Genomic DNA, 23,565 nt, shown 5'->3' with positions numbered 1-23,565 from the left:
TGTTCTAGCTTTGCTGTGCCTTAGTCAGTGAAGAGCTGGTTTCCTGTTCGAGGAACTCACTGATAAATCAGGTGTCATTTGTCAAAGTAGTATGGAGCAAAATCACTCTTTAGCTTTGCAGCAAGAGAAGCAATAGGAATCTCTATGCTCCTCAGAGCTTTTTGTCTTCCAGCTCTCCTTCTGCATGTAATTCGGCATAGGTGACAGTTGAGTTGACAGGGCATCAATTGTGCCAGTATGAGACTCTCCAGTCACTCAGATCATTCTATAACTTCAGTAGAAAGCTACAGTGATTTTTTTTTTTTTTTTTTTATCTTGTGAGGTGAGTTTTAGCCAGTTCAGTTGGAAACGTTAGCTTAACTTTCTTGTGTGGGTAGAACCTTGAATTTTCCTTTAAGGCCAAATTATCATCTTCTCTTAAAAGTCTTATTTTGCTGGCTACAGCTGTCTCCCACTGAGAGAATAGCTCTACTGGTTTCCTTTCTATCAGTGCTAAACCTCTGCTACTCTGTTAGTAAGTTAGTTATTATTGATTTAGTAGATGTTTCTACCTTAAACTGATTTTTAAAAGAAAAAAATCTTCCTGTTGGAAGAAGTTTTGGATAAGCATAATTTAATAAAACACAATAAATTGTTATCCCTTTTGTGCTATTTCTACTAGACACTTGTTTGGGGTGAGTTTTGTTCTGTGAATTTGGCTAATTTTTTAACTAAATTAGTGCTCATAAAAGCTGATGCTATCTATCTTGTTTTTAGGCATCACTAGAGCCTTGCGCAATCCTATTAATATACTTTCATATCAAACTACCACACTATAACTTTATCCCTAATCTCTCTCTCCATATAAAAAAAAATTCCTGAGGGATGAAAGAGTGACATCATCATGCAGAATAGTAATAGAGATGTAGCCGTGTTAGTCTGGTCTAGCTGAAACAAAAGACAGGACTATGTAGCACTTTAAAGACTAACCAGATGGTTTATTAAGTGATGAGCTTTCGTGGGCCAGACCTACTTCCTCAGATCAAATTGTGGAAGAAAATTGGCATGACCATATATACCAAAGGGATGGGATCAAAAAAAGTGAACACATATAAAAAGGACAAATCAAATTTCAGAACTGAGGGGGGGGGAGGTTAATTTCTGTGAACTAATGATATTAGAGGTGATAATTGGGGAGGCTATCTTTGTAATGGGTAAGGTAATTAGCATCTTTGAGACCCATGATGTCGTCATGTCACTCTGCATCCTGCCATCCCTGCTGCCCTCACCCACCCTGCCTCCTTCCTCCTTCTCCCTTCCCCCCCTATGCTGTGGGGGCCAGGAGCTGTATGCTCTCTCCTCCTGGTTTCCTCCCCACCTTGAGGAAGCCCCCTCTCCCCTGGCCCCTTAGTCACCACCCTGCTGAGACCTTGAATCCCCAGCCTCCTTCCTCACTTCTTCCACCAAGACCCCACATGCGTAGCCTACTCCTGGCTCCTCCTCCTGGCCAGACACCTAATCCCTTGAGAGAGAGGCTTTGGCAAGTGTAGCGAGCAGGGGGTGCAGCTTCCTAGTATCACTATAAGATGAATCGCTAGCTGCAGAGCATGTGTACAGGTATTGATTTGATTACATCTCAAGAGTGGAGAATGATAGAGGAAGAAACAGTGTTATTCACCCTATTAATAAGTGGTGTGATATTTTTCAGTGCTTAGGTATATTATGTCAGATTGAGAGTAGAAACCTTTTTATCAATAGTATTCAGTGGTGTTTTGACTTATGTCAAACATAATCCCTAATGAAGCCTTGTTATATCAGCAAGTGTGGGAGACTTCAAGGTCTGACCAAAATTCTCCAGACAATTTAACACTGCGAAATTTATAACTCTTTAAATATGTCATAAGTTAACAAGCTACTTGTTTCAACTGTGGTTTATTGATTTAACCTAAAACTAGAAATTCTGTCCATTCACTTTTTTCACAGCATCTTGGGTCTATAGCCAACTGAGTAAAAACATGGAGACAAAATAAACTGAACATGGGGATAGGTTTCTGAGAGGAATCTGTTTAAACATCATTACTGGAGAAAAAACAGATATAGCAAGTGCAATTTCATAAGATGCCAAACTGCAAGTTTTTTAAACAATTTTTTATATTGATTAAAACATAGCTTCTTTTATCTGGATTTCTTATAAGAAATGCACATTGCATCCTATAAAATGTTCCCAAATGGGCATAAGGTTGTCTACTGCTTTTTGTTTTCAGACCCTGCTTTTCAGCTGCCAACTGTTTGAGCTGAATTTTTCATGGCAGGTGACTGACTCAGGCTGAACTTTTTGGAAGAAGTTTCAGTTAAAATGGTACAGTCATTTCTTAGACTGAAGCAAAGGAAACATGTTTTGTCCACATTAGTGACAAAGATTTTTCTTTAAAAGAACATTTTGGCAAGGACAGTAAAAGTCACCCTGGTACTGCCGATGTTCCTCTTGCTTATCCTATGGAGGCCTATCACTATGTTGCAAGCCTCTTAAAAAATATGAAGTTCATAATGTTCAGTGAAGATGTGTTGGGCACTGACAGGTAAATTCCCAAAAGATTCTCAACATTGAGCATGCTACTTCTCAAAAAAAGTTCTGTGTATCATTCAGACTGTTTGCTAACACCCCCAGTGTGACCCCCAGTCTATGGGCTGCAGGAGCTAAATAGGACTTTCTCTGCAATTACTCCTTCTGGTAGCTGAGAGGTATCAGGAGCACTGTGGTGCCAGGCCGTAGAACTGAGAGTCAAGAGAATTTCTCCTGTGCCCTGCTGCTGGTGTCCAGGTAGTGTGAAAGAGGTAGCAGCTGAACTGGAATGCAGTTTGAGAAGAGGTGGGGAATGACTGACACACAGAACTGGCAGTGGGTGGATAGAAGCAGAGGTGCAGACAAGTTTGAAGGATGGCACAAAACATTTATAATCAATAAAGAGCACCTCTTCCCTCCCCCCCCATGCAATTGAATCCATATTCCTCATGTCAACAGGTGTTTGGGAAAGCTGGTAGCCAAGTGTGTCTCATCCCCCTTGAGTTACTCGTTCACTTGGAGAGTGCTACCAGTTAGGGATATAAACAATAAGCTTAGGCTTATTGGTTAAATTAGTCACCTAATCATGGTCTGTCCGTCCATCCCCCCCCAACTCCACTGCCTCAGGCAACTGGCTGCTGGCCTCACACCTGGATACTAAATAGTAGTTAACTAACCACTAAGAATTCATGTTGTTAGTTAACTATTCTATTACTGCATAGCTAACATCCCTACTGCCAGTTACTCGGTTAGTTCAAATAGTCCCAAACCTGCTGCTTAATTCATAGAGGGGGTAAATATGGCGTTGCATGTTCGGTCCCCCTTTTTAAAAAATGAACAAACATAAAAACTACATTTCAAAAATATGGTTAATAAGCCAAGTTCTCAGACACTAGAATTGGGGTTATGAAGCTTCAGTTTGGCACACATCTGAATGTGTGTTATGGTAGCCTTTAGATACTACTTTTTCCCCTCATTCAGTGCCCTGAGAGTTACTTTGTTAGGCTTGTATGTTGAATAAAGGTGTCTGCAGGACCCCCTACCTCATTTGTTGCAGAAGGGTTCAGTGAATAAGCCAGAGAATGGTAGGAGGAGAAGGGATGGTCTTGTGGTCAAGGAACTTAAATGTCACTCTGCAGAAATGGATTCTGTTTGTGCCTCAGCCATAGAGTTGCTGTGTGTTGCTAAGTAGGTCACTTGCCAAAATTTCCACTCATGGCCACTGACTGTGTTCCTCTTTTTCCGGGCATCTAATTCAACACAAGTGCTGAATGCTCATGACTATAGGTGAAGTTAATTAGAGCTATTTATTTGAACATGTGAAATGTAATAAAAATGCTAAATATTCTGAAAAATCAGGCCATATGTCTTAAATTGGGAACTCAAAAGTAATGGACACTTTGATTTGGCCTTAATCTCAGTGCTTCCGTTTTCCCAGTGTAAAATTGGGGTGATATCACCTCATTTTACAGGAGTTTTGTGAAGATATTGTTTGATTTATAATATCACAGTGCTATACAGAGTACCACAGAAAAGACCATGGGGGAAATTAAGCCTCCTCCCTGGGAGTGGGGCAGAGTTTAACCAATAACATTCTGCAGTAAGCATCAGCTTATCTATTAACAGGTTAATCAGTTTAATTTTAACAGTTTAACTATAGCATCCCTGGTGGTAGTATTGGAAAAAATAGTATGTGTTCCTGAACTAAGACTGCATCTTCATCATATAGTCAAGGAGGTCAAATTATGTTTGTATGGATTTAGTATAGTCTGTATTAGTGGCATAAACACTTTTTTAAATCAAATTATAAATTCTGTTGACTGTTAAAATGATTGTTGAGCAAATGTAAGTAACTTTACATTTTTCCTCCTTGCTTTGTTCTTCTACATGTTGCTGGACCTGTCATTGCAATGCTTGGAATTAATCGCATTTTACTGTTACCTGTTGGATGTCTCTCAATACCTGGAACACTGAACTGATGGAAATATGTTGTTTACAAAGTAGCTGTGAGTATCTTTACTTTTACAATAACACAGACTAAAAAGCAGTGGTTTGCTAGAGTAACTGTTGAACTAGAACTTCACAAAACACAGTTGAATGAAAATCAAGCTCAGGATAAAAAACTTAAGCTGCTGTAGGTATTTAGAAGTTGATGTTCTCAACTGATGTAATTAACAGCAAGGAAGTACTTCAGTGATAAAGTAGCAAAAACAGCTTTTAAAATCCATTTGAGGAACTGTAAAGCTAAGAATTTACTAAATTGTGGGGAAGTAGAAAGTCCTATAATGCAAAATAGAATTAATAATGAAACCTAGAATTAAATTTACTTTTTATCATCTTACATTTGATTATTTTCCAAAAGAAGTTTGTTTTCAGTAATCTGTAGAACCACGAAGATGTTTATTTGTAGCTGATTTGACATGACTGACTCTATCTACCCTGGTGTCTTCATTGTGCTGCGTCAGTGGGAGATCTACCTTACTCTTCTCAGGAAGTTAGAATACCAGAGTAGACTGGAGAGTGCTCTGCTATCTATTTAGTGGATCTTCATTAAACCAACTAAATTAAGAACTGTTGCACAAGTGTATAACTTCCCAGTAGTGAAGACAGAGTCCTAAGGCACATTAGTTTCGTAGCCAGTGGTATGCAAGAGAATGTTGTGTTCGGCATTATGCCTCACTGTCTCTGACTGCCATAACTTGATGGGTCATGTTCCTGTTTTACACCTCGGTGAACTGGAGGTAACTTTCCAGAGTGAGAACAAGCAAGATGAGACCCAGGACACTGAAAATTGTAGCTTGAGTACCTTAACCCCTGGGTCTTTGCATCTCAATCCATTAAATTGCTTACCATGCATTTATTCAGATTTTGTTTTATGATGGTAGAAAATGATGAAGGCAGTGTTTCTTTAATAATTTTTATTCAGCATTTGTCAAGCTTTATTCAGATTTGAAATTAGAATTTAATAAAAGTGCATCAAACCAGTGCTTAAGTTTTCTTTAAAAAAAAAATTACCTTCATTTCTTGGTACTTTTTCTTAAGTACTTTTTCTAGGATTTGTTTTGTGTTTAAGACTTAATAAATTTACTGATGACCAGACTTTGCAAAGGTGTTTAGGCATCTAATCTGCTTGAGTAGTTTTGGAAATCTCACAGGGTACTTATACATCTTTGAAAATCTGGTCCTGTATCACTTAGGATTGTAGAACTGGTGTATCTCATCCTCTCCCCTAGTTTTTAATTAACTAGTTTGGAAGAGGAAAACTTCTCAGCTTTTAACTAGTTGAAGTGAAGGAAATATTCTTTGCTTCTGAAACAAAATTGAAACAAAAAATAATGAAGGCAAAAACTTTTCTGTGGAGCTAACAAAGTATTTACGTCTGGAAACATATGAATACCAATATTCATACCATTTTAAAGATTGGAAATAATATTTAATATAGTGGATGGTGTGCTGTACCTAATAAACTTGAGTTAACCTCAAAAGTTAGATATTCCGCCTGCCTCCCCATTTTTGTGTAATGAAAAAGCAGCACTGTTTGTTTAAAGAGAGACCTCTCTGATGCAACATATCTTTAAATGTTCGTAATAGATTACAAACAGATTTCTTTTAAAAAATAAACGTATATAATGTAAGTAACTTTTTATCCACTCTCGTTAAAAAGACAACACTACATATAATCAAAGCAAAGTTGGTAGAGTAAATGGCTTTTAAAAATAATTTACTCCTCTAGAGATTTAGGGTGTGTATGAGGTAAGGGTTTTTTTAATTTATTACAGTAATGATTTACAGCAGTATTTTTTACTGAGCACAGACAGTACTAAAGATATGCAAAGACAGTACAAGTGTGAAATGCACTGTAGAACAGTTTTTAACTTACACTCTTTAAAAACATGGTAAACCATATTCCTAAAATGAAAACTGATGAGTTACAGTATATAGTAATGGCTTCTGCCTTTGGTCTTCTTAAACTGAAGTAGTCCAACCCATTTTACAAAATGTCTGCTGCACATGCACTGAAGCACTCTTCCGGCAGCTAAAGATTTTTAGCTCAGGGTATTATTGCAAGAGCATGGCAACACTAATAACTTAGAACTGCTTGGGACTACATTGAGTTGCAACAGTTGGTAAAAAGATTATGCATCGTGTTCTTGCAAGATAATGTAGACTTGTTTTACATAATTTAATTGAGGACTTACAGCTCAAAACGGGAAAGGGAAACTGAGAAAATCACACTTGCAGAATCAACAGATCTGGGTACTTATGGATCAGATGAGGAAGTGGGTTCCAGTATTGAGAACCTGTCACTAAAAATTCATCATGATTTTTTTTCCAATTAAATTGGAGAGGTCTATGCTTGACTACTCGGACATTTCACTTATTTACCATTACTATTCTCATGTATTGAAGACAGTGTTATTTTCTTACCCAAAGGTGACTTTTTGTTGTTGTTGTTGTTGTTTTTAAAGTAGTAAGTAGTCCAGTATAGGTTGTGTTTAATTTTTCTTATCTATTTTGGGGGAGCACAAAGATTCACAGGATTCTTGATCTCTCTGCGGAATAACTGTGGGGGAATAACTGTGCCTCATAGGATTTCTTCATATCAGCAGGTCTGTCAAAGACTTGTTTACTGGGTAGCATGAAGGAGCTTTATTGTCCTGGTCCTAGTGGGAGCTGGATCCAGGATCAAGCAATTTCTACTCTACCGTATAGGATAGGGGTGGGCTTTGCATTTTACTATCAAAGTATAAACTCTCTTTTCCTCCCCCCAATTAGTGTGATGGAACTGGCTTTCAGAGCTGCCTCCTTTTCCCCTTCTTCCCCCAATCACTTAGTTTATTCCTTTACAAAGAAGATGGGCAAAATAGGACATGTGGGATTGATCTTGCCTACCAAGCCACTGGAGTCATCCCAGGACCTAGCAGGAACCTCAGTCAGGTTCCCTGCCTGCCCCTTCCCCATATGCCACTCAGACCAACAGGCTGCATGGATCATGTGCTTCTCTGAATATTGTGGGCCTGGAGGATTTCTGGCTAATGGGAGCTACCTGTTTGTAGTATAGGCAGCATGCAAAGTACTCTCTTTTTTTTTTTTTTTTCCTCCCCTCCCCCCCTTCCCCTGACCTCTCAGGATCGCAGCCTTTAGAGAAGCACATAGCCCCTGCAGCTTCCCCATAACCTCTCATCCCTCCTCCTCCACCTCCCCACGCCTCTACCCCATGCAACCAAAACCCTCTGTACCCTCACTGCTGTAACCCCTGCTTCACCCAAACTCCCTCCCAGGTCCTACACACCCTCCTTTAGCCTATTTCCTTACCCCAAGCACCCTTTTGCACTTAGCTTCCATCCATCCTGCATCTCCTCCATTAATATCATTGAAGAGTGTGACCCTTGACTACTTATCGTATTCTTAGAGTGGCTCACCATCTCCCTTACAGCACAGGTAGGGAACTTTTTTCAGTCTGGGGTTACTGACCCATAGCAAAATCAGTTGGGAGTCAGACAAATAATAAGAAAGAAGCCTCACCTTATGTACTCACTCAACTTGGGTGTTGGAGTACCAATGCTTGGAGACTTACCATGGGACTGGATTGAGCCCATGAGCAGTAGGTTCCCCATCCCTGCTTTAAAGCAATAGCAGGAAATGTCCCCGTGGCTGATAAGCATCATCATCATGTGCTATTAATGGGTCTAGATCAGTGGTTCTCAACATAGGTAACATTGTGCCTCATATGCAGCTCCCTGAGTTATGTGGACCACATCCACATATGTACTAATTATATGGCCCTGAGGTGTTGTGCCACAGCTGTGTGATTGGGCTGCAAGTGGCCCGTCAGTTGAGAGAGACTGATTTAGTTTGAAGAAAAAGTAGGATTAAGCACCTGCAAAAGCCTTTATTAATAGGTGACAAAATAAGTACTGACAGCACATATGTCCTGTTGAACTACTAGTGAGGAAAAGGAGATAGATGCCATATCTGCAGTAAAGTAGCTGCACTAGTGCTGATTACATGTAGAAGTGGAGCACTGGTGTGACTTGGCACAATGTAGCCCAGTCTGAAACTGAGGCAAGACGAGCATGTCTATATTAGGAGCACTTTACCAGCCCTTTGCTTATCTACTTTACCTGTATTCCTGTATCAGTAGTGTGTATGTAGATGTACTCAGTGCTTTTTTGTAAGAAAAAAGATGCTGGTACTCTGGGCTCAAAGTTGTTGAGGGAATGGGGGGTGGGGGAGAAAAGCTGTGGTGGGGGCAGAAATGCAGTTGCAGCCTCTTTAAGAGCCAAGCTGCGTGTCCCGAGCACGCTTCCATTGGGAACCAAACCGCCTCAGAAAATAGGTGCTGCTATGCCAGAGGGGAATCCCATTCAGTTAAAGTATGATGGGGAAAACAGGTGCCGGTACGCTATCCCGGGGCATACCGTAGCAAAAAAAGCACTGGATATACTGATGCAAAGCATAGTTTTGCCAGTATCATGCCTCCCCCCCCCCCCCCTCTTACAAGCAAAAGACTTTGTACCATTAAAATTTATCTTCACTGGTATAATTGCAGTTTAAGTAGAAACTTCTGTTGACTTAGCTGATTGAGTTTGAGATCACAACTCTTCACACTCCGACCAATGTAACTGCCAACATAAGTCTATAGTACTGGCAAAATGGCCTAAGTCACTTTTTAACACTGTTGCAATGCTATGTATACTGGGAGTTTGCACCAGTACCGCCACAATAGTGTAGCTCTACTTAAGCACACCTCCAGTGTAAACAGTACATGGCTGCTCCCTGTTCCAGTCCTGTGCCTGTTTCTAAAGTTGACTAAATTGTCTACACTTTAATGAATAAACATCTTGACTTAAGTAGGATTGGCACTAATAGTTGTACAGATACCAAAATCTAATGAAGAGCAGTCTGAAGTATTGGAAAATTACAAGCATTTCTTTTGACTATTTAAATGCCTTTGTTTTTGTATTAGCAACAGAAGAACCTTGAAGGATATGTGGGATTTGCAAATCTTCCAAATCAAGTTTACAGAAAGTCTGTGAAGAGAGGGTTTGAATTCACACTCATGGTAGTAGGTGAGTTTTGTTTTATGCATTTGATTAGTGGCTCACTTTCACCAAAAGAATGTAGAGTAACTGAAATTTCAGCTATTAGTATGTTGTCTCATTTTGTGTACGTTAATTATTATGCATATTTTTTACCATTTTTGTTTGAAAAATGTGACACATTTCTAAAGGCTTTAATGCATACAGTCCAGTTGAGCATTCATTTTTGTTATGTTACATAGGGTAGACGGGGAAAGAAAATGGGGAAGATTAAGAGCTGTCAGCAGAGAGGCAGTGTTGTGCTAGTCTATGCGGAAATATTAATGTGGATCTACTGAAGTACCTGCAAAAATGATGTAGTGGAAGTCATTAATATCTAGAATTCAGCATCTTGTGTGTTCAGTTAAGTAAAAAAATGCTTAGTTGTCAATGGAATAACTTCAACTAAGGATCTGAAAGTCTGTGCTTCTTGAACATCAGTAATCAGGATCCTGTGTGTCCTGTGTCTGTAGCACCAGAATTGAGCTACAGAATCCAAACCTTAATGTAAACAAACACTTCTGGTTCCTATGTAGTGTATGATGTAGTGTTTTTTTCCAGTGACTTCAGAGAGTTTAAAACAACGGAGAGAGGAGAGTGCATCCCTTTTATACCTGCTTAGTGAATGCTTGCTGAAAGGGGAAAGAGTGCTTGCCGGAAGGGTCCTTGCACAACCAAACCTTTGCCTTGCTTTAAATTATAAGAGGAAGCTGTATACCAAATTTGGTAGTCCTAGTTCTTACTGTTTAGGAGTTCTTGACACAGACAAACTCAAATATTATAGTAGATTGCTGTATTGGCTTGCCTTCATTCTTTGACGTTGTAATCCTGAGGTGGATCAAGATCTGCTTGGCATCCTAAGATTTTGCTCTTTTTAAAAAAAATTTGTGTTAAACAATGTACTGTAATAATTTGGAATGTTAAAAGAGGTGCATCCTGTAATAACTGTCATTGTTCATCAATACTTCCATTTACTTTATGGTTAATCAAGCTACAAGTTCTCAGTATTATGTGCTCAATTGAACTAGCTTGTGTAGTCATTGTGTCCCTATAAGAGACTGTGCACAAGTTTAGTACACATTGGTTGAGTTACACACATTTAGATCAAATTGGGTCTTACAAATCATTGTTCAGATAAATGAAGAATGTGTGTTGGAATAAAATACTTGGAGTTAGGGGCTTATTTAAAAGCTTCACTATAAACATGCACTTAGCTGCATAACTTGTCACAAAGCACAAAACTCCGTTCTGTCATAGCCCTTGCTGAAAATGAATGATTTTTTTATAGTTACTAGTCACACTGGTCTTAAATAAGGGCGAGTTCAGAAAATAATCATGCTGTACAAAGACTCTTCATAAATTTGTAGTTGCTGAGAAGTGAAGATTGATAAATTCACTCAAAATGGGATGTGCTTATTTTGTGGCTACTACAGGCAGTCCCCGAGTTATGCGGATCCGACTTATGTCGGATCCGCAGTTACGAACGGGGCTTTTCTCGCCCCGGAGGATGGGAGCGGCGGGACGCCCAGATGTGCCACAGTCCGCTGCCCCCGTCCTCCGGGGCGAGAAAAGCTGCTCCCCGTCTCCCTGGTCTGCAAGGAGATGGGGAGCAAAGCCTTGGAGCACGCCCACAGCGGGACAGCCCGGGCGCGCTTGAGCTGTCCCCCTGCGGGCGTGCTCCGTGGCTTTGCTCCCCGTCTCCCGACCAGCAGACCAGGGAGACGGGGAGCAAAGCCGCGGAGCACGCCCGCAGCGGGACAGCCCAGGCGCACCTGGACTGTCCCGCTGCCCGCGTGCTCTGCGGCTTTGCTCCGCGTCTCCCAGGTCAGCAGACTAGGGAGACGGAGCAAAGCCATGGAGGACTTGGGCGGTCCCGCCAGCCCCGTCTCCCTGGTCTGCTGGGGGGGGGGGGTGCAGCTAGTGCCCCCCCCCCAGCAGACCAGGCTTTTCTTGCCTACCCCTGGGGTAGAGCAGCTGGGGGCTGCCGGGTTCGTCCCGCAGCGCCGCTCCGGACCAACCCGGCAGCACCCCAGCTGCTCTGCCCCAGGCGTCCTGATTCAGCCGCTGCTGGTCAGTTTCAGCAGTGGCTGAATCAGGACGCCTGGGGCAGAGCAGCTGGGGTGCTGCTGGGTTGGTCCCGCAGCGCCGCTCCGGACCAACCCGGCAGCACCCCAGCTGCTCTGCCCCAGGCGTCCTGATTCAGCCCCTACTGGTCAGTTTCAGCAGTGGCTGAATCAGGACGCCTGGGGCAGAGCAGCTGGAGTGCTGCTGGGTTGCTCCAGTAGCGCGGAGGAGCCGTGCTACTGGAGCAACCCAGCAGCACCCCAGCTGCTCTGCCCCAGGCGTCCCCAAGTCAGCCGCTGCTGAAACTGACCAGCGGCTGACTACAGGAAGCCCGAGGCAGAGCAACTCTGCCTCGGGCTTCCTGTAGTCAGCCGCTGGTCAGTTTCAGCAGCAGCTGACTTGGGGACGCCTGGGTTTCTTAAGTTGAATCTGTATGTAAGTCAGAACTGGCGTCCAGATTCAGCCGCGGTTGAAACTGATCAGTTTCAGCAGCGGCTGACGCCATTTCCGACTTACATACAGATTCAACTTAAGAACAAACTTACAGTCCCTATCTTGTACATAACCCCGGGGACTGCCTGTACTTTGAAACTAACTTTTCAATGTGTTTCTTATGGAAAATAAAGCTGTTAAGCCACTAGCTTGTGCATGTAATTTGTAGTAGGGCTGTGAAGGGGTAAACAGTAAATGAGTGTAATATGTCCTAGGAATGTGAATGGCCATGCCACCCGCCACTATTTAATCAGTTAACTGGTTAAACTTAACGTGAAACTGGTTGACTAAATGGGATTTTACATCCCTAATATATGTATGAACCAACAAGCTCTGTTCCTCATGTCAATCTTTTTTAAAGCAATTTTCAGTGCAGATATATTCAGAAAAGTGCTAACTAATGACCAATATTTTTTTATGAAATTTTAGTCTAAAAATTAGATTTGCATTAGGTTGACCTGAAAACTAAGAATCAATTCTTGAAATTACTGACTTTGTTTTTAGTATTAAATCTTTGTACTTTCTAGCATGGACTCACATTCCAGTCTGGCAAATGATCAGAACTTCCATTGGCAGGAAGTGAATACATTATAGTGCACAGAGCATAAGTGCTCTCTGAAACTTGAATTATTTCCTTGATGAGATGATGATAAAAATTGCCAGGTGTTTCACAGACTTAATCTAGTCTGGATGTTAGAAGTTTAGTCTTTGATTTGATGAACGTATTCCCTGTAACACTAGGTTAGTATTTAATGTGTAACAGTACAGAAATTCATATGGTACAGCTACAGCATATTTTCCATTCTATTTCCTGCCACATCACTCAGTAGAAAACAATTAGAGCTTTTTAAAAGACTTCTGAAACAGAATGTTTAAAAAATAGAGTAGGAAGGTTTTAGACTAGTTGTGGTAGAAAAGTAAATCATCTTTAACATTTCTGGTCCTAAATACAATTAGGAATACTTATAGCAGTTAAGTACTACTGTAATAATTCTGAAATATATTAAGACATTTTAAATAGAATATGAGGCGGGGAGGAATTCATTCTGAGATTTTGAAGCCATGCATTTGGAAAGCCTTAGATTTGAGAGCAATTCCACTGGGCCTTCCAAACATGAAAGAATCCGAGTATCTGTTTTAAACATAAAGATGATTATAAATCCACTGCAACATTGCATTTTTTTAATAACTCTATTACGATGATTCCAATAACCTTAACAAATGGATTATCACTCACTTATATGCTGTCTAGTATGGGGGGAACACTGACTCGATTTGAAGCATTTAGTTACTACCACAATGTAAATGATTAATAGTAAAGAAGAAAATGTACCAATGGAATGTTGGATTAACATAAAATTCTGAAACTTGAGCAACTCATGTTACTTGAATATATTTAGACTAGAAGATTTACCCAGTGTTGCTCAGGGGTGTGGAGGTGAAGGAGTCAGGGCAGCGGGCCAAGAGGCGGGGAGGCTGAGAACAGGAGATTGAGTAGCTTACCGGGACCACCCAGGGTGGCGGCAAGAGGAGTTTGGGGCTAGGGTTGCCACTTCCCCGGGCAGGTTGCTGGCAATATGGAGAATCCCAACTGGCCAAACTCTTCCTGGTGCAGCCACCCCCCTGTAATCACTTAGCAGTATAACTGCCCTTGCACTCGCTGTCTCCCAGTGGTCATTGCAGAGCATAACTGTCCCTGCTCTCAGACCCCTCACTTTCCATGTAACGGAAAACTGTCCCATTCCTTTTATCCTAACAAAACAAGGTCAGGGTTTAGTTGCGCAAGTAAAATGGAATGTGCTAGGAAGCTACATACTAAATTGGGTGGTCTTAGCTCTTTCTTTTTAGGAGTTATTCAATGGATGGACTCGTGGACAGATGCACAAACTCTCGTGCGTGCGCGTGTTCATGTCCAGTTATATATGAAGAAAAGAAGGGATATTATAAATGTTGACTCATGGTTCAAAATGGCCTTCTGGAAGTCTGTCTAAAATTTATTTTTTGCCTCACCCATGTATGCATGTTGATTTGTAAGAATGGGTTTTCATGTAAATGCTGGTCTGCTTGCTATATTTTATTTATAGCTGCTTTAAAGTCAGTGTCCTGTCGGTTTGTTCTGGAGTGAAAAAGACAATGTGGGCTTGCTATACATATGTAAGAACCATACAGTAGATCATGCTTAGGGCCTACAAAGCTGGTGGGTCTAATGACTACTTTCATATATTCTGCAAATTTGAAAGCACGGATTACAATTTTTCTGTAAAATTAATTTACAAATTGAGAGAGGTAAAGCTAATCATTTTTAACTGTCTTGGTGCGAAGATGAGATTTATAAGATTAACAGATCATTCCAGGCTATCAACATTATTTTGGTAAAGTAGAGCAAGCGTTTCAGGTGTTTTTTCATAGGATTAGTTTCTGATTGATTGCTCAGTAGGGAAGATCCACGGTTCAGTTTAACTGCATATATGTCAAGCTGTCATACGTTTTAAATGCAAGACATTTAAAAATAAATTAAATCGCTTTATACTGAAGATCTTAAATTCCATTTGCCCAGCATGGGTAGGAATCTTTTGAGTGCTGTAACTTCTGCAGAATCTCATCTTTCATCTAAAATGTTGAAATGCTTATGGTTGCAGAGAGAGTCTTCCAAATATGACCTGAGTGTAAACCATGCAGTGATGTTATCATAACCTGCAAAGTTAAATCTGTTGTCAGGATGGTGAGGCCTTCATTGTTATGTAGGAACGCGCTGCTGTTGGAATGCTTCACTTTCACTTTGCTGACGTGGTAACTGGCTCCTGGCCTACCCAGAGCAGCGCCCCTATGGTGCTGCATTGCAGGTCCTAGCTGGAGCAGCCACTTGCCCACAGCATGGCCAGTTAACCAGTTAAACATTTTTTTCAAATTCTGTAAGTGTAGAGTTAATTTTTGAGGTTGTAGAAAATATTGCATTAAAATATGCAAGCTTGCATTAGCTGAGAATAACTTCATCCCACATTGCAGTTTTTAGTATAAAATATATATAATTAGAAAATAGGGTCTGTATAAGCTTTCCACGTTCTATTATAGTAACATTTTAATTTTAAAATGTAATTATTTTATACTTATAAGAAATCACTAATTTTAACTGTTTTTGACCTTGGTTCACTTGTATATCTATTGTTTGAATATTTATTTTCCCCAACAGTAAAATTTGCATTGTTTTCTTTCAGAATAGTTCTAAAAAAATAAGCTAAATCAAAGTAACCCAAATAGTTCTCCTTAACCGACCACTTGTTTTATTCTGAAATTAAAGCATTTGCATGGAAAGCTAGGCAAAAAATTAGCAGAGAGATATGATATCCTGGTTAAATCCTGCAAGGTTATATGATTGAATGGGTGGGATCACATTTCAGTTCCGTGTACAACAACAAAAATTAGATGTACATCATTTATTTCTTGGGCATAAGACATAAAGCATATTAAAATAATAATATAAACTCTAATGTTCTCTGCTGGAAGTCTTTGAAATGGAGGTTTAAGTCTGTCAGGAATAAAAGCATCCCACAAACTGAATCTCACAGTTGTAATATGAACAATACTCATCGTCTCTTCATACGCTTTCACTAATCCATAAGTTAAACCCTAAAAATAGTCCATTGGTAGCATTAGGTGGGCAGAATCTTTCAGCGTTTTTGATAGCTCTGTCAGTGGATGGATAGAAAGTTAGTGATCCTTCCTGCAGAGTAGTTTAGAGGTTAGAATTGAACTTTTTAAAAATTCCTTAAAAGCAGCTATTTGTAATATAATAACTTACATTAATGGAAAACACTGAACATATTATAGTTAACATTGTTCTTTAAGTAAAAGAATATTGACTTATGGGAAATTCTGCATCAAAAATCCAAAATTCTGCATATTTTGTCAAAATAATCACATTGGCTTCACTTATTTAGGTAATTGAATTAAACTACTACAAATTAGGGATTGCTAAAGTTTCTTTTTAAAACACATGAAAGTAACCAAGATCCTGCATTTTAGTTGTAAATAAAAATGCAGGGTTATATTAAATTTTATTTTGGTGTTTGGTGTTCTGTGTTCTGTAAAGTAGAATGTCCCTTTAAAGGGCTCAGACTTTCACACAAGGAAGTTGTGCAGTTTTGCTAATTGTTGCCGTGCATTTTTTTAAATGCACAAGTAAAATAGATCGTGAGCTGTAATCTAACTCCGTTGTGCCTCTGGCACACAGGAAGAAAATGAGAGAGCCCACAGAAATTCCTACCTAAGGATTCCGTTACTGTCTCTTACAGTAAGGCTCCTTGCACCACACTGGTAAAGTAAAGGAGAATTAATTGAATAAAGGCATGTCTACACTTGCCATTTAGGGTACGTCTAGACTACATGCCTCTGGCGACAGAGGCATGTAGATTAGGCTACCAGACAGAGTAAAATGAAGCGGCGATTTAAATAATCGCCGCTTCATTTAAATTTACATGGCTGCCGCGTTGAGCCGACAAACAGCTGATCAGCTGTTTGTCGGCTCAGCGCGATAGTCTGGACGCTCCCCTGCCGACATCAAAGGGAGCTGTCGACAACCCAGGTATGCCTCATCCCAGAGGCATGTCGCCAGAGGCATGTAGTCTAGACGTACCCTTAAAGAGCAAAAAGTTCTTCTTGAGCAAGTACTGTGGGAGTGTCTATACTTGAAAAGACCTTTTGCGGTGAAACTCAGAAGTTTCACCGCAAAAACAAAACCTCCTGCACAAGAGGCTTTCAGCTCTTACTGGTGATGCTTTTGTGGTGATGTGTAAGAGATTACAGCCTCCTGAGAATATCCCATAGTGCCTAGGGCAGGGGTGGGCAATAATTTTTGACAGGGGAGCTACTCCAAGAATATGGGAAGTGGTTGAGGACCTCACTTTTTAATGATCTTAATGGAGGAGGTACAGGGTCTGGGATAGAGCTTAGGTGCAGAAAGGAGCTTGGGGTAAAGGGAAGGCTTTTGGGTGAAGGAGGCAGTTGTGACCTGGGGAACTGGACTGAAGTACAGACAGGGGATTGGATTGTGACATGGAGTAGGGAATTGAGGTACAGGAGGGGGTACAGGGTTTGGGTTGTGAGTTAGGGCAGGAATTGACTGATCTGGGGCAGAAGATTGAGGTGCTGGATCTGGGAGAGGGTATGGGTATGTGGAATAGGGGGCAGAGGGTTGGGGGAGGGAGGGGCTGGGGTGCTAGAGGCAGGCTCTGGCCAGGAGACTTACCAGCCAGCAGCCTGTTCCTGAATTAGTCTCCCTGCCTGTCTCACCCCCGCACAGGCTGCAGCCATGTACTCTGTGAAAAACTGAGAGCCCCTTATGGTTCATGGCCCCTTATGCTTGAAACAGACAGCTCCTGTTGGCCAGTTTCTGACCAGAAGCTGGCCAATGGAATTGTGCTAGGGGCGGGAACAGCTAAAGCTTTCCCCCTCCCCTCTGGGCTCAGTTTTTAAAGTGAAACTGCCCTATGGCTGCATTTCTGAGCAGCATGTGGGTGGGGTGAGGCAGGCGGGGAGCCTGCTTGGAGCTCCTCACAGCATCAGTGGGCCGGATCTTGTGGCTTGGTGAGCTGGGTTTGGCCTGCAGGCTGTATTTTGCCCAGGCCTGGTGTAGGGTGACCATTCTTCATGAATTCAGAGCAGTAGAGCTGCTGGTCAAACACCCACTATGCCTCCCTGTAAAGTGCATGGCTGCACAGGAAGCAGTTAAGATCTGCTCACCTCATTAGCGGAGCCATGTAATATGCTTCCACTAATTAGCTACTTTGTCCTGGGTAGATAAGTGAAAGTGGAAATGGTAAACTGGTGTCAGGGGGAGGAGTCATTGAGGGAGAATAAAAGTGGAGGCATTGCTGCTCCTTTGGCCAGCCCCACATGGTTGGTTGCTTTGAGTGAAAGTGGTGGCACCTCCCAGTCTCCTCCTCCCCCTTCTCTTTTCCAATTAGTTCCAGTTGCTTGGCTGCTCGTTAGAGTATGGGGAAGGGGAAATCTACAGGCAGCTGGAGAAGAAAGTCCTAGGCAGTTCCAGTAAATTGTCTGACAGATTTGAGATACGTAAACAGAATTGAAAAATTGGGAGGGTGGGGGGGACCTGTTTCCTAAGTGATAGGGAGCAATATGTGTGCATGTGTTCACGAGAGAGTCCATAAAATAGCATTTAGCAATTCGCTGAAAACAATGTGAAACATCTATCCCAACATCCCAACGCAATCCCTGCCCACCGTGCCTTCAACTCTACTTTTCTGGCAAAGACAACAAAAGTAGGCAGTTTTTAAATAAGATACCAAAAGGCTACTGAATTCTGCTGTATTAATTTTATTTGATTTCATATTAAATAAACATTTAAAGTTATGCATCTTATTTTACCCTTGTTTCAGTATCCTTTTTTCTTCATAACCATTTACAAATATCATTTCATCTAAGTTTTTTGGTAGTAACTGGTGCGTGCTGCGATGGCACACATCTGCAGGCGAGCATATGACCTCAATATTGGTGCACATGACACAACTCATTCCATTCACGAATGGAATGAGTTAGAGGGAACACTGACACCCACCCATCTCTTACTTAAAAGTCATGGGAACTTTAAAACTCGCTTTCATGTTTTCTTGGCAAATGCTCACTTTAATCTGCCTAGGTGACAATGGCTGCTCCGCAGAGCAAATAATCCCCTGGTTGGCGCAATGTTGAGCTACTGAAGCTGATCAGTGTTTGGGGTGAGAGGACTACGCTGGGACCCAGGGTGTCCCCATGATCACCCCTTTCTCTAGAGACCTTTCATCAAAATAAAGAGATCTGCACTGTGGGATAGCTGCCCTTAAGGTGCTTCTGTTATCTGCAACAGAAATGCTGGAAATGTGTAAACACTGATGCCTGGAGAAGTGAGTACACAAACCAGTAGTGTGTGTGTGGTGTGTTTTTGTTTGTTTGTTTGTTTGTTTACTGCTTCACCGTCACTGGTGAAAACACCTGAAAGTTGTAGACATAAGAATGGGAACAATTAAACATTAGCAGCCTGGCTATTTAGATATTGCAGTTCTACTCTGCCTCAGGGACAGAGCCTGCATCATAGAGCCCTATGCCTCTAAGCCCAGCATTAAGCAAAAGTGACAATAAGGAACAGTCTCTCTTTCTCTCTTTCTTGCATGCAGGGAAACACCCAGCTCCATTCCCTAAGTTCTTTTCCCTGAACACACACACACTCATGTCCAGCCTTCCTCCTTACCTCCCAGACCGCAAACATGTCTGAACTGTTGCGGAAGAGGTATGTGTTTCCCATAAGCTCACTTGCTACAGGGTAATCAAGGAATTTTGAGGGAAGATATAAATCCTGTGTCCCACACAGTGTGCAGAATTCCTCCAGGAGGCAGTACTTTGATATCATGTTAAAGACCTTAATTTCAAATCTAAATTGACAAAATATATAATTAAACCACTTTGACCATCTAAATATCAAATTTTTGAAGCTTTTTCATTGCTACTGATGTTGTATGTTTTGTCATAATGTTCAAGAGTTACATACCCATTTTATATCATTGTAGGCTTGGTAACCTAACGTTCCAAGTCTTAATGGAATGTGTTAACTTTCACATCACTCATCATTCATATCCTCACTTGTTTGTGGCCTCGATTCTGGGGAATGTTTGAATCCATTTGCAAGGCACTGACAAATAGGGAATTCATGGTCTATATCCGTGGTCACCAACCTGTTGATCGTGGGAGGGGGGTTTGACCCCAGGGCAGGTGCCCGTGGGGGTTGGCTATGCTGCAGGAGGGGGTTGGCCGCGCTGCGCCACAGGAGGGGGGGGTTTGGCCCTGCGGCAGGTGCCCGCGGGGGTTGGCCGTGCTGCAGGAGGGGCCGCGCTGCGGGAGGGGTGGGGGGTTGCCCCTGGTGCAGGCTCCCATGGGGGTTTGGCCCTGCCGTGGAATGGGGGGGTTTGCCCCTGAGGCAGGCTCCTGCAGGGGTTTGGCCCCGCCGCGGAAGGCGGGGGTTAGCCCTGGGGCAGGCATGCTCTGGGTTTCCCTGCGCCACGGGGGGCCTGGAGGAGGCATGGGCTGGCTTCCCACGGGGGGCCCGGAGGAGGGGGAGGAAGAGAGAATCCTGGGAGATGGCAGATGCAGGTGACTCTTTTGCCACTGGCACCCTGTCCCCGCTCCCCAGCCTCCACTCCCCTGTCCCCATTCCCTGAACTCTGTCCCCACTCCCGTCCCCATTCCCCTGTCCCCAGCTACAGAACTCTGTCCCCACTGGCACCCTGTACCCTGCTGCAGAACCCTGTCCTCTGCCCTCCCAGCACCCTGTTCCCTCTCCCCTGCCCCCAGCTGCAGCACTCTGTCCCCACAAAATGTATAATTATAAATGCTTCATTTTAGATTTAAATAGCATGAATAAAAAACAGACCATTTATTTCATAATTATAAACACATGATTTTAATTTTATATATCGCATAATTTAAAAATAAAGTGTTTATCAGAGTGTGTAAGTAAGGGCTGGGGATAGCAAGTGATAGACAGGAGAATAAAGAGAGTGGGGCTTCAAGGAAGGGGCGGGGTGGTAGATCTTCGCCTGTTCTGAGATTTAAAAAGTGAGCTTTGGTGTAAAAAGGTTGGAGACCACTGGTCTATATTGTATTTCCAAGCCATCAGCTGCATCACTACCTCAGGGGTATGTGAGCCTTTCATCTGTTCTGTTGTCAGCTCACCCTCCTCCATGTCCATGCCATGTCCTGTTTCTAGGCTGAGTATGACAGGATACTTGGCCAGGCTCCTTTACCAGACAACAGCCTGGTAATTGGCACAAAGTGTGAAGTTAGTGGCAGTCTTTTTGTGGAGGCAGCTAATCAGATTCAGCATCTCTATTTTTAGCATGGTACAGCTGGTATTTTAGCTCATTCCCCTCTGTGATATTTGACCAAGCTGTTTTAAGTACCACAGATGAAGAAAGATCTGTAGACAAGGTCTGGTGTTGTCCTAGCTCTTCTGTTAGTCTCTGAAGAGTCTCTTCTCTGGTGATCAGTTTAGGCTGGTCACTTTACCAAGTCCTGCAAAATGTGCTAACGATCACAGCCAGTCAACACGTACGTTCCTAACATGTCTGTTCAGACATTCTTTCATAGTTTCCCAAGGTTGCTTACATCTTTATACTTTGAGAAATTTTTTTATATCGTATCTTACACAAATTTTTGCTGATATCCCCGAAGAGAGGAAAAGAATGACCACATCACTGTCTTCAGATACAATAATAATTCATGTTTCCTTGCACACTTTGCATGTAAATCACCGTTTCTGTCTCATGAAGACTGAGTTCAGAAAGTTTGATGCCCCTTCTCTGGCTAAGGTTGTTAGAATCTTTTTGGCATGTCTCACTATTTTCTTAACCTAGTTTCTCCCAAAAACGGGGCTTTTTTTGATTAATCGTATCATAACTTGATGACAGCAATCTTGCTAGCATCCAGGATTACTGGGCTTCCATGATTGGCAAGATATAATGTTCAGTAGTTTTCCAGGGACAGATCTGTGTTTCTGTTCCGGAATTTTTAATGGAGATGGAAAGTAGGCATCCAAGATCATATATCAATCTTACCACTGATAGTTCCAGTCTCGCAGGCTGACATAGATATCCACTGACCGATCACTGTTTCATTTCTCAACATTTATTTTCTGTGCAAGAGCTTTTCCATCTATAATGCAGGCAGAATGACTAGGTATTGACAGCTGCTGCTGTTCTTTATTCTCAAGATTCCTTGCCAGGCCTGGAATCCTTTTGGTGCTTTCAAAGTTGGAGCCCCAGGCAATAGCCCTAAGGCATTTCACAACACTTCCCTCATGCCCAGATTCTTCCTTGTTGCTACCAAAAGCATATGGCCCAAAACTCTTGTGATCTGCTTTTAATATGATCTCTTCCTGGATTTCTGTATTGTTGCTGCACGTCTTCAGTTTTTGCTTTGGCTGAATGTCATAAAACTTCTGAGTTGGCTGCTGTTCCTAGCGTGTTCTGCATGCTGTATATGGACCTTCTCCTTTCTTGTTGCAACAGATCCCCTCAAACACCTATAGGACTAGTGGAGACAGACTAACTCCTTCATCTCTAAAAAGGGATTGACCCAAGTCTTTTCCAGTGTATCCATCAGTGACTGTCTCTTTCATCTCTCTGTATCCTAACGTGCCAGATGTCCAGACCTTCGTTTGCCTGAGTTTTTCCTAAGACAAATAACTTCTGTCCATTGCAATTAGGAAGTACCTGCACACTACCTCATCTGTAAGACTGAATCCTTTGCTCTCAGCTGCTGTCTGTGTGCTTTATTGACGGTTGCTTTGACTTGATCCACAGTGGTTTGACCTCATCTGTATAGAGAAGACTTTTTTTTAAAAATTGAACACCTCAGGATGTTCTATTGCTAGCCATGTCATTTGTGTGTAGTGTACTAACAGATGTGTTGCATAATTCTGCTTGTCTTAAGCAAAGCACCAGAATCTCTCTGCTTTTACCAGGACTAGGTGAAGAAGTCAGTTACCTTCCTTGGCTGCTCACTGGCTCTTGGGCCTCTGAGCATCCAAATCAGCTATATCAGTGTAGTTCATCCAGAATGCTGATAGCATGCCATTTTCATGCCTCATGAAGTTCAGATGTGTTTGAAAGCTGAATGATCTTCAAATATGCACTGTGTTTGAACATCATTTGAGTGTTCCTGTATTGTGTTGCTGCACATCTTCTTTTTCATCTGCATTATTGTCTTTAAGGTTTTAAATGAACCAGGTGGTGGTACAGATATAAAAGTTGGGCCTCCTTAATGCACTGATTTATGTAGCTTGATATCTCGCTTGTACTTGTGCCTCCAGTAAACTGCTTACAGAATCTTCAGCAATAATCCTGATCTGTGGGGGACCAGCATCCTGGAATCTTTTCCCAGTGATCAGTGACATACTGCATATTTGTGTGAAATGTTCTCGTTCTGATTTGAGTCTTTCATCCCTCCACAATATTTCTGCAGTTTTGGCATATAGTGCCTGATAAGTACACACCTCTTTTTTTTCCCCTGTGTTTTCAGTAGTCAGGATTTCATAAATTTCTGTTACTGGTGCATTTTTGGTTGCCAAATACCCATCACTGATCTGAGTTTTACTAACCTTGTTGCATGCTTGGCTATAAAGCCAGGCCAGAAGCTGACCATCTGGCTATTTACATTTGATTTTCTCAACAGAGACCATACTAAAATAGAACTTTGTGAGCTGCCTCTTCATAGTCTGTCTCCCCTGGTTTCATCCCAAAAGGGCCAGCTACTGGCATTATCAGAAGGAAGCATTAGTGGTAGAGGGAATGATGCCATGTGGATTTGTTTTTGCTTTTTACTTACCCTGCATGTGAC

General features: G+C 41.9%; 1 protein-coding gene across 3 annotated transcripts in view; it reads left to right on the top strand.

The window, feature by feature from the left end:
• The first annotated feature begins 4,529 nt into the window (after positions 1-4,529).
• The window catches only part of SEPTIN7 (septin 7), a 122,762-nt gene continuing 103,726 nt past the window's right edge, over positions 4,530-23,565 (top strand). For 2 of the 3 annotated variants that reach the window (XM_075921751.1, XM_075921749.1), the window contains exons 1-2: positions 4,530-4,548; positions 9,513-9,615. In XM_075921751.1, the coding sequence (XP_075777866.1) occupies positions 9,606-9,615 (10 nt within the window). In that variant the 5' untranslated portion in view covers positions 4,530-4,548; positions 9,513-9,605. Of the gene's footprint in view, positions 4,549-9,512; positions 9,616-23,565 lie in introns of those variants that run through there. The other variant, XM_075921750.1, reaches the window with a different exon arrangement.

Source organism: Pelodiscus sinensis, chromosome 2, assembly GCF_049634645.1.
Source record: "Pelodiscus sinensis isolate JC-2024 chromosome 2, ASM4963464v1, whole genome shotgun sequence".
NCBI lineage: Eukaryota > Metazoa > Chordata > Testudines > Trionychidae > Pelodiscus > Pelodiscus sinensis.
Note: the sequence above shows the minus strand (reverse complement) of the source record. Positions and strands in the feature narration are given on the sequence as shown.